Below are 15,146 nucleotides of genomic sequence, written 5' to 3' on the forward strand. Positions count from 1 at the left end.
GTCATCACAAGCTTAGGAACTCCAATGCAAACAATGGCCATAACGATTCTGGCACGTGTCATGATGTATGTTGGTGAGGGATGAAAAAGCAATTTGGACTATTACTCTTCAAAACAAATCAATTCATCATGGCTGAGGTTAGATGATTAGAGGGGTAGAAGATTGATGAGTGGGAATATGTACTATAGTGCTAAGTGTATAGTGTCAGTTCACCTTAGACATGTGACTCAATCTAAACTAATACACAGATACCTATATAATGTTACAGACTGTTAGCTATATAAACATCAACCAGTTGTTAATGTCACAAGTAGTTTCTGTGTCTGGAATTTCATCTGAATTCGTTTTAACTATGCAATTTTGAAGCAGTCAGTTTTGAACAGTGCCTGGCTTGCAGCTACCTTAGATAAATGTTTTGATTGTAATTGTGTTTTTCAGAGTAGCCTATAAAAGCTAATGGCACAAGCAACATCCCATTGGTGGTGTACTGTAATACCCACTCAAAAAGCTTGGAAAGTGCAGCGAGTTGGCTTATGTCACAGATTGACAGTCTTATAGCTAGCAAAGAGGCTTTGTCAGGGAAAGCAAATCCTCTCAGCATTAATAGGATTCAATGAAGACAAGGAACACTCATAAATCAATATCGTTTCATACCAACCTCAATCAACTAACACCGTGGAGGTAGTTTGATTTCAAACTGAAGATTTGGATCCATTAGGGATCAGGCAGGCTAATCTAGCAAGGTTAAAACTTGTTTTAATTATCTTTTGACTCAGTCTTGTTTATTTCTGAACTGCTCCGTTTACAAGTTATCACGATGTGCATTTCAGTTTGCATCAAGATCACTATCATACATTACATGTAACAACAGAAAAGGGAACATCCCTTGATAATCAAACATTCTCCGGGTCTGACTGTAAACACCGAACAAGGTGACGCAATGTGCAATAAGTTGTTGCTTTGGAATAGCAAAGAGCTAAGTGTTATCTGTACATAAAGATAGTTGTGAAGGGGAACATTGATTTCAATGCCAAAGATTATACATCACATTGGTCTCCCTCCCACAGCAGCTTCTCTATAGGCCTCTGTATCAATAACCTTGACCTTGCTGAGCAAGTAAACAACCACATGGACCCTTGTCATGGTATCAGGAAATTAATTACTGGGTGATCAATGTGGAGAGCTGTGTTACACCTAATAACTACTTCCTGACATCCCTACTGCCTCCAGTGGACTAGACATTCCATTGCATTGCATACTGTAACCAGGCACTTACCAGTTTGGAGGGCTAAAATAGATGCAATGCCACAATCCAATATTGTAGTTCAAAAAGATCACTTATTAAATCTTATTTAGGAACTGATGTGTCTGTAATTGTCTTCTGGTCGACTAGATTAACAGGAATACCTCAGGATTACCTCATTGTAGATATGTCCTCCGGGTTTACACTTCCCCTGTATGACAGACCAGGTTAAAGCTACAGATGCAGTAATGTCTGTCTCTCTGCTCATTGATTGCCCCCACTAATTTGATTCCTTTGACTAGCTGCCTGAAGTATTTCCCTAAACCTAATTAGGGCTCTGTGGTAGTGTAACAGTGACAACAGTTGGGTATGGTGGGCCTCAAACATATGTGGCCAATAGGAACTGTTACAACAATAACCCAGCCACAGTCTTCATTTGTATCTTCCTCAAAGGCGCAGAGCCAAAATAAAGTTAATGCTGTAGAAAAATATTTCCTTTTGCACACAATAGAACATACAGATTCCCACGGTAGAACCGTGGAACTGTAAACCAACTCCAAATACTCACAATACAAGCTTTATTAAGTTAATTTTGTGACTTGACTATCCCGAAATCTTCAAATAAATGTTCACTATATATAACATTGCAAATTTACTTGGATAAAGTGTTTTAAATACTTGTACAACAAAATTAAACATCTATTGTAATACGAAGGAAATAACTATATTTTTTTTTCTTTCTTTCTATTTTGAGGTTTCCTGGTAGGCTGTAATGAACATATCCATAAGCAATATCATAGGGCGCTAGCATGTGAGCAAGTATGATGCCCTAGTTGAAGGTCTCTTGACCATCAACAGGGCAACATGCGCTATATATCAAATGAACACTACTATGCCTACCTATACTTAGGACAGGTGAAAAGATAGGATACAGGGCGCTATGTAGGTCGGCACGCCAGCAGGCTGAACAGGTCAGTCAGCAGACTATGTTTGGGGATCCTCTGGAATGTTTACTGAGGACTGTTCATTGTCAGTCTTATCACAGCTAGATAACCTGTGATCCCTATTGTTATCAGGGGGCCCAGCAAGCCATGTGATGGAGTTCATCAAGGTCTGTCAATTTATGGTGGCCAAGCTACACACCTTGAGTAAGGCTGAAGAGTGTCCCAATGATATCTAGACAGGTATAGCCACATAAATACATATGCACATGTGATGATATTAACACAACAATCCATTATTTGAAAAAGAGCGACAAGATCCCCCCCCCCCCATATTTAGTCCACTTCCCCTTACCCTTCAAGGCAAACTCCCATAGATGAATTTCAATGAACTGTGACAAAGACATTTTTGTTTTCAACATATTTTTATCATTTCTACTTTAAAAATAGAAAAAAGGGAAGTTTATGAAGTCTAAAAATGTAATTCAAGAATAATATGGTTTCTGTCAATGACCCTATCAGCCAGTTTGACAAAATAACATGGTTGTCGTACAACAAGTTGGTATCTCTCCTGGATTGGAGACGTAATGTCTTACTGAAGACCACACCTCACAAACAGGATAAACGTACACGAGGTGAGTGGAGTACAGGTACATACGCCACCTAACACCAGACATTGCTATCTCCACACAAACCGGATCTCCAATGACCTTCAAACCAGCCTATAACCAGCAGCAGCAGAGTACTGCCTTTGTTCTGTCACAGGTAAATTTACACAGGTAAGGTGTTTGATAACAGTCCTCCAGCTACCCAACATTCTACACACCACATACAAACAATAACAAAATGTGACACACAAACTGCTTTATTCTGTCAAAGAAATTGTGAAATGCAGCACGAAGCTTTAAATGTCACAGTAAGGCTATCATCTCCAGGTATCCCACAGTACAACAACTCTACACAAACTAATGACAGCCTGGCTTTACAGGTAATTTACTACAGGTTTTTAATAGCCCTAATGTTTCAGTTGTCAACAGAACTGTTTCTTATGAGAGCTAGGTAAAGCAAATAAACAAACATATATATACACCAGCCATGGTGACAGTAAGCCTCCTCCTGTTCCTCTTTCTCTGCCCTGTGGGAAAGCCTTTCCCTGAGCACCCTGACAGGTTTTATGACAGACAATAATGAATAACAGTATGATTAATGTTCTGGCAAGCAATTGCTTCAAGCTTGATAGAAGTGAACTATTTTTGTAGCTTTGCTCCTCAATGCTTGGCAGATAAAGGCATTAATTCAACACAGCCCCTTGAAACCTGACAGACAGTGTTTTGAGAGGAGCTGAGCCTATATACCTATGTAAATGTGGTAATGTATGGTGTGGGTGACCTTCACCTTGCCGATCTGACAGGATGAGTCATGCCTTGCCTTTCAGGTTAGCTGTATACTCACAACACCAGTCATGTAGATTTTACAAAAAACTGTGTCAGTGATCTACACAAAGAGATAGGGCCCAACTACCATCTGATAAGACCCACGATTATCACATTACAAGTCGATCTGCATAATATGTAAAATTTGAGGGGTGTACAATTTGTCTGCCTCTAGTTCAGGCCTCCACCAACCTTGGCTCAACAAAAACTAACTTCAAGATGGTACATACATGCTTTCAGGCTTATTTCATCTTAACAGTAAACAGTTCCCACAATCAAATAGGCCGTCCATGAAAGTCATGCCTGGTAAAATTTTCCCATCGAATAATTACATCTATTTTGACATGATCAGGTGGGCTGAATCATAAATCATGTTAGAGGCATTAAGTTTGGTTCTAAATGTGTAAGTTTATGGCCGTGTACCAAGTCTGGAGGTATTACCGGGGTATTACTGAGCCCCACTTATAGGCCTGCTCAGCATTACATCAAGTGGACATGAACAGGCATCCAGTTTGTGTAAATCAGGAAAAACATCAACAGATAGGTTTATAGGGTTCTGTACAAAGTCTTTACCATCTGCTGTTGGTTTGAGGAGTATTTTGAAAAATAAAAGACAAAATAGCCATCTCAAAACAGCAATATCTGACTGACAAAAATACCCATCACCAAATGGTAACTTATGTCATATTTTCATAACAGCTATCACATCATTGAATACAATTTCTTTCTCAATAAAGAAAAAAGATATTCCAAGATCATCTTCAATATACATTAAAGGTTACTACTACAAGTCCAGCATTGATTTTTACACCAGGGACGATGTCCACATTTTTAATGATATCTAACCTTCTACAACTTAGAAATGATTATCTCGGGGTAAAGCGCTGACCTTCCTTGAAAGCCTTGTAAGTCTACGTCCACAAGTCATGACCATTAGGACAAGGCCACTTCATCATAAATCTGTCCATTATGGTTGTGGACCAGCTATTTTTACATGCCATCATGTGACTTATTGAGTCTACGCCTAACACAGAATTACGCAAATGTATCTAGTTCACCAGACAGGGTCACCAATAACTAAGTTGACACAGCTTTTTCTCCTTGCAAGGGTTCTCCCTATTTCTGATACTGACAGAATGATTAGATACATAGCCAAGAAACACAGTATGTATACTACCCGACTGCCTTGTTTATTTCCAAACGACATACGTACATTAATATAATATTTCAGTAGAGTTGCCCGTTTTGCCTCTATTCATTGTGACATTGTCCATTTCATGTTGCTTTGCCCAGCCTTCCCATTGAACATGTGGCCTGCTTTCACCACCTCTCTATCCTGCCATTGTCCTGGGTGTATATATAGATGTGATTCTAAACCTTTACCTGGCCTACCTAGTCACACAAACACCTCCACCACATTGTGCAGATTAGCAAATATATTTTCATACATAACAATGGTCCAAGTGAAAATGAATTTTGCACAGCCAACTGAAAACAATCCAGATCAATAACGTAGTCCATACATAGAAGGGAGATTATTTATTTTTGGAATGTTGTATTAGTGAGGTGACCTCTCATGGTGAATCACTTGTAAGGGAACTGTTAATGTTCACAGTGCCCAAACTGTACTTATGCTCCAGGCACCCTGTCTTATTTTTGCAGGAACATGTTATGATCTTGCATGAATTTGACAAAGTGCTTTTCAGTAATATAGCTGGACGTATCCTAAATTACTACCTGTTGTGGGTACCAGGTCAACATGAGCCTTCACACTGTTTTGGGGGGTAAATAAGTACATCTGTACTGACCACCATCCTAGCTCTCTGCAGCTGATTACAAGCCAACAGTCCTTGGGCATTCCTGGACAGTGTATCTAGGTCATGGTTCCTTGGCAGTGGTTACAAACCAATGACCTGTAGGTGCACTGGTGGGATATCTGATGGCCTTGAGTAACTCCACTTGTATCTAGATCTGGTAATGGACTCAGGGGCAGCTGACATAATTACAAGTCTCTGCTGCCCAGGGCAGGCTAACTCCCGAGGGGTCCATACCATTACAAACATATAACAGCTGCCCGCTTTATTATTGTTCAAGGTCAAGGTCAGTCTGTGCCAGCTGTAGTATAAATACAGAGGAAGGAAAATTTCTTCTGGAAAATAAGTTAAGTGTTCTTTCCACCTAATGACAACATATCAACAAATTGTCCAAACTTTTGGTATCTTCATGGTAGCATTGTTTTGTACAAGTGGATACATGTTTCAACATTACAGATATTCTCAAATATAACCTGAAAACCAATATTACATCGAACATTTTTGTTTGTTTCCATAGTGCATGCATGCTCAATTGGTAATGCTGAAATCTAAGCTTTTATCGAGCTGTTGTCATGGTGATTGATCGGTACTACTTGAGAAATATGAGCAGTAGGATTTATTAGGTGTCAGGTTGATGTTATTAGATAGGGTACACTACACTTGATATTTGTGCTGTTTATACCTTGATATATATATATCAGTATTTTTAGTGCCATAAATACTTTACACATTCAATATTTAAGGGTAAACATAACAAAGTACACTCTCACACCGATGGCTGATCAACTAATACTATAGGAACTGTACAAAGGACATCTGATAACAATGGCTAACAAGGCATGGTGTTCCTTGCCACACGTTTGGATCAACAAAAGGTCTTTTATAAAGGCTATAATATAAGGGGCCAGTTTTATTTGATATTACAAAAAGGGGTCAGTTGTTGATGTCACTATGAGGGGTGTTGCCCAGAACATCATAAAGAAGGGGGGGGGGGGGGGGGGGGGGGGGTCATTGTACATGACACCACATAAAAGTGTCTTCATGTTGTACAGGACACTTGAGATGACGTCAGCTGTTAAAGATGTCCAAGAAAAGGGGCCTGTCTATTATCAAACAATGGAGAAGAGGCCTACAGTCGTACACAACATCACGAGAAGGTCAGGCCTACAGTCGCTTGTCAGGCCTACAGTGGTGCACAACATCACGACAAGGCCAATTTACATCAACACCACAGAGTAGGGGTAATTTTGTTCATGACAATACAGGAGGGGGTTAGTTGTACACGACATCACCAAGACAGGGTCAGTTGTACTGGACACCACAGAGAAGGAACCAGTTGTATATGAAACCAAAGAATGAGTCAGCTCTACTTGATTCAACAAAGGGGTCAGTTGTTATGAATGGAACCAGAAAAAGGGTGTTGTCATCACAAAGAAGGGGTTAGTTGTTATGAATGGCACCAGAAAAAGAATGTTGTCATCACAAAGGGGTTAGTTGTACATGACACATCGGGAAAGTGTTCACATGTACAAGATATTGCAAAAATTATGTCGGTTGTACATGACATGAGAAGGGGCCATATGACAGGAAAGTAGGAACGTAGGTACACAGATCAACATGTATAGAGTTTACAGTACGGTGTGACACTGGAAACAGGTGGCCCTTTGTGGGGGGGAGTTGGACCTAAGTTTTTACAACATTATATTGATACTTATTTGTTTTCTCTATCGTATTGATCTCGAACATGTATACATGTCTGTGTTTATTCATATAAACTCACTTTTATATTGATTTTGATTCTCTATATATTTGTCAACATAATGGCTTTGTAACATGTCTTATTGATCTTTTTGTGTTATTTTCCCTTGCTTGTAGTTTAATAAAGTATATATTTGTATCCCGGGGATCTATGGAGACTTTTTTGAACTGAAATACGTCAAAACACATGGTAGCAATACACAGATGGTATCAATAGAGGGCCTTACACTGGGGCTGGCATGTCCAGACAATCAGCTGGCATGTGTGTAAAGGTACCAAGTACAACCAGCCAGCGTGGTGTATTGTTCAGTACCGAGACACCAGGTAAACAAATTACTTAGGTGTATAAGTAAGCACCATGTGTGATATAAATCTCTTACAAATACCCAATGGTGGATGTTCGGGTGAGATAATTCTGGACACGCCACAGTCATCAGTTCATAGGTCATAATATAAATACTCAATCAATACCTATGTCAACGACATCTAGTAGTGGTCACAGATAGCAGTGGACAAATGGCTACAATATGACAACCGGGAAGATTGATTTTAAACACCGAGTTTTGGCTTTCATCGTTACAGTAAATACTTTAAAACAGGGTAATCTTCATATTTGAATGGAACAAGATTCGAAAAATTGCATAATCTAATGCAGTTTCAAAACAGTTCTTAAAAGACTAGATGGCCAAAAATATGGTGGGGTGAAACATTGGTGATTTTACTTACACTGGTAAAAATGTAATTAGAAAAGAAATCACCATGTACAAGTAACTGGTATAATTTGGCTACTGCTTGGTCAGGAATAGTGATATTCATAGTTTTGATAACGGTTTACTGAACCAAAAATTAACTATCAATAACTGAATCCTTTTCAAATGTATTTTAGTTCCTAGTTTTGGACTGACCTAATTCTAGTTCAGGGAGCTATTTCATACTAACATACCGAAATGATCTGTAACTTACATTAATATGCAGTGATAATAAAAGATAAAAGAACTGTTGTATGTTAATTTGTTTACATAATAACTTGAATATACAGTACACAGGTAACATTATACGGGCCTCTCTCTATTTTCATGTGTGGGCATAAAAAGAAAGATTACTACATCAAATTTTTTCCTAAAGAAATGTTGATATTAAATGTAAATTTCCAGATTTCAGATAATGTAATATTTACATACCTATACCGTCATACAATATAGAGGACAGATACAATGATAATAGAAGTAGGAGACTTACCGATGTGGACTGGAGGTCTTTATCCTTATTAGTTTGCCTTGTGCGTCTTGGCCCGATGCCCACTTCCACTCCACGTAATATAGAATCTACCACTGAAAATACACCACAGGATAGTGTCAACAATACAGTAGTCTATGTTATATAGAATGTTGTAAGGGAGTCCAGGTGGTAAGGCCAGTTACCTGGCTACACTACTGTTAATCACACTTGATAAGTCACTAACAAACCGGAGGTGGTTCGGATCAACTTAATGCTGTTCAGTAGAAGATGAAACGAATGTCAGGAGTGGTACATTAGGGTTGAAATGTATCCAAGTTGAATGTGAAATGCTCCAAAATGTAAGTGATATGAATCATCAGAGTGCAGGTGTAAGGCTGACCCAGCTAGACCACATCTAGGAGCTGACTTGCCACAGGCTGGGTGTTACAGATATAGTACAACATGGCAGGCACTGCCTAGGTATGTAGGTCACCACACAAACAACACTACCATCCACTAGCTTACTGTAATATTTCTCTGAAATAAAATCATCAACAACTGACAATCACATTGAGTGTTCAAACCAATGAAAAACCCACGATATTCTATCACAAACCTGAATTAACTTACCCTGACATTGATACAGTGATTCTCCATGAAAACAAAGACTACACCATAAAATTATGATGGTAGGCCACTATGATAGCCTGTTTAACCTCTATGGAAATAGGTAAGTAATAAACAGTAAGTTATAACTCCATCTGTACAACGGAAAACTCCCCAGTTTGGAGGCTGTTAATCAACACTCCATCCAGACAAGTACATAGAGCAGAAGATAGAAGCCAGCTACTTCCTGCTGGAGAGTAAGGGTGAAGGTGAGGGCTGAGTCAGATATGTTAGAGGCTGATGGCTGATGTGTCTAGTGGTGGTGGTGGTGGTGGTGGTACCAGCACTAATGACCTGTGACATGGTCTATCATTAGACCGACAGTGTGTCCAACACCAGACCAGCAAATCAATACTAAACCAGCAGGCAAGGGTAGAGGTGGAGACAAAGTCTTACCAACATGGACAATATAGATATCTGATAATCAGTATTGAGGTAAAACAAACTATACAGCACAATTCTAATACATAATAGAGGTGAATGTCCCGATACCCTAAGTCCATAATGAATGTACAGCATGATACACAGAAAAGAAACAACCGAGGTATATTATGAGATCAGATGCAGGTGCTCAACATAACATTTGTACTTCATACCATTCTGGAATGTTGTGATCCAATGTGAATCAATAGGAAGGATACAACAAAACCAATTTTGAGTTCCTCACTCTCCCTTTTCTCAAATTAAGTTGAATGTCAGAAGACCTTACCTTGTTTTTGAAACGCAAATTTTTATTCATTTGGGTGTGCTGATGTTATGCATAGTTAACCAATTAACCAAGTACACCTTATGTTTGATAAAACAAAAAGAAACATATGATCAATGCGCTATACTCATTCCCAGATCAGTGTCTTGAATAAGGGATCACATGGTTTGATTTTTGATACCGAGGTATTTGTGTACGATACTGTACAATGGGTAATTTTCATAGTAGTGTTATATTAATGTTTTTTGCAGAAGGATTCAATTATGAATTCAACAATGTAGCAACGATTCCCATTTCAGACATTCGAATCTTGTTGGACACCAAAGACAAACAGAAATAGAAAGTATATAACATATATACAGTTTGATTGACAAATTTCCTCATGAATTAAATGGCAACTGAAATTGCTTTTCATTTACGCTATAATCAGAGTTTACTGTTAAAATGTTGATACCAACACATCAAAATAATTCAGTTTTAAAATACAACAGCAGTATTTCAGTATAGTAAACAAAGTGTCTGTGAATCATACATGTGGGGCCCCCACCTTCCTTTTCACTTTGATGGAAATGGAGCGGAGCACAAAATCTAAATCACAGAAATGGAACTTCAGGTAAAGTCTAAGCAAATCTAGTAAATTAGGAAATTGAGGTCACAGTGACCTACATATCACATATTTGTGCAGCAGGATGTAGTTACCTATGCCATTTGATGACTGTTGGGACTGTTAGTATTGGAGTAATGGAACTTAGCACCAAGTCTAATACCAATGTTGTATGGTCTGAGGAAGTGATTAATGTCCTGATCACTTCTTTATGGGGCATTAAAACGGGTCTCAAACAGTGACGATCCTTTACCTTTCTGTTGTCAATTACTGACACATAAAGTCCTCATTCATGACACATGCATAGCCAACACTCAAAATCAATGATGTTATTTAACTCCAATAGGGAATAGACTATCGAGACCTGAGGCACATTAAGTTTGATATCAATGTAATATTTATACTAACCCCTAAACCCACCAACAAGATCCCACACCAGTATTACATTGCAGGTGTTCGATGAGCCATCTATTCAAAATTGTATAACTATCACCAAGATAAGGTTTTAGATTATATCATTTCAATCTGGAGCTGTCAAATACAAGTCTGATAAAGCCAAAACGGGCACAGTGATGAGACAAAACTATACTAAATTACAGTACATCTGTGTGACAGTGTCAGCCACCTCCCTACCCGGCTCTACTCAGTAAATCAATATTAACTGATCAGGTTATGAATTCAGCTCTGTAATGAGACCTCCACTTCTCTACAATCACACCATTACATCACAATGTATCCAACAAGCTATTATCACACAATTTATTCCAATAGTTGTTAGCTGCGTTGTATGAAATCCATCCTCTCCCCCTCCGAACTTACAACAGCTATATCCTAGATCTAGAGTTCTATAAACTATTCCTTACAAAGCTAGTAAAGATCACCCTCCTTCCTTTCAATTTTGCACTGAATTTTGAAGGGACAAAATGTACATGTGTCAAAATAAAAATCTCTCCTCCATTAACACCAGCTGTGACCAGCTAATTACAAAATGAGGTATCAAATGAGCTGATAACGAGGACTGCTCACTACAGAAATACCACAAACAGGAAACAGGAAGGTGGTAACCATCCCCAGGAAGACGAAGCGGTAATGTATTAGAAGGAAGATCCTGTGTATAGACAGGAAAGGTCACTCAAAGGTAGTATGTGCACACAGCAACATAGATACTGGCCAATGAAAACACAATCGGTGATGTAAGTCTAGGTGCTGGTGAAGAGATCTTATACTAACGGCTACAGAGCAGGTGTAAAGCAATGAGATATCCACCAGCAGAAAGAAGCATAAAAAACACATAAAAGAAACAAGCAACAATGTATGCAAAGCTAGGTGACTACTAAGTAAAAGGACGAAACACCAAACACAATGTATGCAGAGCTAGGTCGCAGTCTTTAACTTTATTGCAGAGCAAGTTAGTGGTGTAATACTGGAAAGGACACCAAACACAATGTATTACACCAAACACAATGTATGCAGAGCTAGGGCGCAGTCTTAAACTGTATTGTAGAGCAAGTTAGAGGTGTTATACTGGAACTGACACCAAACACAATGTATGCAGAGCTAGGTCGCAGTCTTTGACTATATTGTAGAGCAAGTTAGTGGTGTTATACTGGAACTGACACCAAACACAAAGTATGCAGAGCTAGGTCACAGTGTAATACTGGAACTGACACCAAACACAAAGTATGCAGAGCTAGGTCGCAGTGTAATACTGGAACTGACACCAAACACAATTTATACAGAGCTAAGGCCGCAGTCTTTAACTGTATTGTAGATCAAGTTAGTGGTGTTATGCTGGAACTGACACCAAACCCAATGTATGCAGAGCTAGGACGCAGTCTTTAACTGTATTGTACAGCAAGTTAGTGGTGTTATGCTGGAACTGACACCAAACCCAAAGTATGCAGAGCTATGTCACAGTGTAATACTGGAAGTGACACCAAACACAAAGTTTTCAGAGCTAGGTCACAGTCTTTAACTATATTGCAGAGCAAGTTAGTGGTGCAATACTGGAAAGGACACCAACCACACCGTATGCAGAGCTAGGTCTCAGTCTTTAACTGTATTGTACAGCAAGTTAGTGGTGTTGTACAGGACAGGACACCAAACACAATGTCTGCAGAGCTAGGTCGCATTCTTTAACTGTATTGCAGAGGAAGTTAGTGGGGTCATACTGGAACTGACACCAAACGCAAAGTATGCAGAGCTAGGTCACAGTCTTTAACTATATTGCAGAGCAAGTTAGTGGAGTTATACTGGAACTGACACCAAACTCAATGTATGCAGAGCTAGGTAGCAGTCTTTGACTATATTGTAGAGCAAGTTACTGGTGCAATACTGGAAAGGACATCAAACACAATGTATACAGAGCTAGGTCGCAGTCTTTTACTGTATTGCAGAGCAAATTAGTGGTGTAATACTGTAAAGGACACCAAACACAAGGTATGCAGAGCTAGGTCTCAGTCTTTAACTGTATTGTACAGCAAGTTAGTGGTGTTATGCTGGAACTGACACCAAATACAAAGTATGCAGAGCTAGGTAGCAGTCTTTGACTATATTGTAGAGCAAGTTATTGGTGTAGTACTGGAAAGGACACCAACCACACCGTATGCAGAGCTAGGTCTCAGTCTTTAACTGTATTGTAGATCAAGTTAGTGGTGTTATGCTGGAACTGACACCAAACCCAAAGTATGCAGAGCTAGGTAGCAGTCTTTGACTATATCGTAGAGCAAGTTAGTGGTGTGATACTGGAAAGGACACCAACCACACCGTATGCAGAGCTAGGTCTCAGTCTTTAACTGTATTGTAGATCAAGTTAGTGGTGTTATGCTGGAACTGACACCAAACCCAAAGTATGCAGAGCTAGGTAGCAGTCTTTGACTATATTGTAGAGCAAGTTATTGGTGTAGTACTGGAAAGGACACCAAACACAATGTATGCAGAGCTAGGTCACAGTCTTTAACTATATTGCAGAGCAAGTTAGTGGTGTAATACTGGAACTGACACCAAACACAATGTAAGCAGAGCTAGGTCGCAGTCTGTAACTGTATTGTAAAGCCAGTTAGTGGTGTTGTACAGGAAAGGACCCCAAACACAATGTATGCAGAGCTAGGTCGCAGTCTGTAACTGTATTGTAAAGCAACTAGGTCGCAGTCTTTAACTGTATTGCAGAGCAATTTAGTGGTGTTATACTGGAACTGACACAAAACACAATGTATGCAGAGCTAGGTCGCAGTCGTTAACTGTATTGCAGAGCAAGTTAGTGGGGTTATACTGGAACTGACACCAAACACAATGTATACAGAGCTAGGTCGCAGTCTTTAACTGTAATGTAGAGCAAGTTAGTGGTGTTATACTGGAACTGACACCAAACACAATGTAAGCAGAGCTAGGTCGCAGTCTGTAACTGTATTGTAAAGCAAGTTAGTGGTGTTGTACAGGAAAGGACACCAAACACAATGTATGCAGAGCTAGGTCGCAGTCTTTAACTGTATTGCAGAGCAAGTTAGTGGTGTTATACTGGAAAGGACACCAAACACAATGTATGCAGAGCTAGGTGCAGTCTTTAACTGTATTGTAGAGCAAGTTAGTGGTGTTATACTGGAACTGACACCAAACACAATGTATGCATAGCATGGTAACCAGAATAGACACCAAGAACCATGTATACAAAGTAGGATATATGCATTAAACAAGAAAAGATGTCTATTGGTAATGTATGTAAAAATAGTTGCTGACCCAATTCCTGAGAACTAACAGGTAGGATACTTTCCCGAGAACTAACAGGTAAAATACTTCCTTTATTTCAGACAAATTTTCACAACTTTACGAATAATTGAAATGTTTAGATTAACCGAACACGAAGAAAATTTGTAATGGGTAGGATACATTCCTAAGAACTAACTGACATAGCAGCACAACTTGAATCCACTTACTCAGGATTTGTTTGCTATGTTGATTTTTTATACGGTGCCAAAAATAGCCCACCATCGAGTTGAAATTTGTGCACAAGTAACATTACAGACCTTTAGACACGAGATAAAACTTGGCATGCATGAGCTGCTATAACAAGGTAATTGGGATCCCTACACATTACCAGCCTTATCTACCGGCTTACAACACATATCTTCCTCAAGGCTCCAGATCAAATCTCTGTTCCCTGAATATTCAAAATCCTTCTAGATACTCATCTTTTTTTATACCAATATTTTGAATCCAAATTTATCGTAGCATCTGTGGGCAATCATCAAATGTTTATGTATATTGCAGACATTTGATGTGTACATCACCCTCACTGGCGATAGGATCAGCCAAACCTTGCCATATTATCTCCCCACGGCTTCTTATCTAGAATATATGCTAATTCTGCTTGATTAAAATAATGCTCATGTTGTGTGTTATGCGTCATTTCTCACTTACAGTCTACTAGATTTTCAGTAACTGTTTTATTTCTATAAGATTACATTTTATTGATTATGCTAAAACCTTTACTGTTAAGAAATTGATTTTACCAACAAAAACTTACTGACCTGAAGAGGTTTTCACCACCTAAACTGCATGATTATTTTGCCAAACCCTAATACAAACTCTGTGTTGATAAATATCTACTGAAGTCATCATTATTATTAGCATTTCCGATAGTGAGAAACGCAGACATGTCTTTCTGTAATACTCTGGTACACAAATACTGTAAAAGCCGACATTCAATGGGGCAGTTGTAATTTATCAGGTCTACCTTACCATTCTACAACATGAATCATCTTGAC

At 38.9% G+C, this 15,146-nt stretch overlaps 1 protein-coding gene and 1 long non-coding RNA gene across 2 annotated transcripts in view; one reads left to right on the forward strand and one right to left on the reverse strand.

Moving 5' to 3' along the window:
• Positions 1–15,146, reverse strand: part of LOC110457157 (probable JmjC domain-containing histone demethylation protein 2C) — a 201,331-nt gene that overhangs the window by 57,366 nt on the left and 128,819 nt on the right. The window contains exon 6 of the mRNA XM_021508271.1: positions 8,429–8,520. Within this exon, the coding sequence (XP_021363946.1) occupies positions 8,429–8,520 (92 nt within the window). The remainder of the gene's footprint in view (positions 1–8,428; positions 8,521–15,146) is intronic.
• On the forward strand, positions 9,190–14,696 carry LOC110457168. Its single transcript, XR_002463669.1, has 3 exons — positions 9,190–11,829; positions 12,823–12,836; positions 13,527–14,696. It is a non-coding gene; the product is annotated as an uncharacterized LOC110457168 (long non-coding RNA).

Source organism: Mizuhopecten yessoensis, unplaced genomic scaffold (assembly GCF_002113885.1).
Source record: "Mizuhopecten yessoensis strain PY_sf001 unplaced genomic scaffold, ASM211388v2 scaffold9033, whole genome shotgun sequence".
Classification (NCBI taxonomy): Eukaryota; Metazoa; Mollusca; class Bivalvia; order Pectinida; family Pectinidae; genus Mizuhopecten; species Mizuhopecten yessoensis.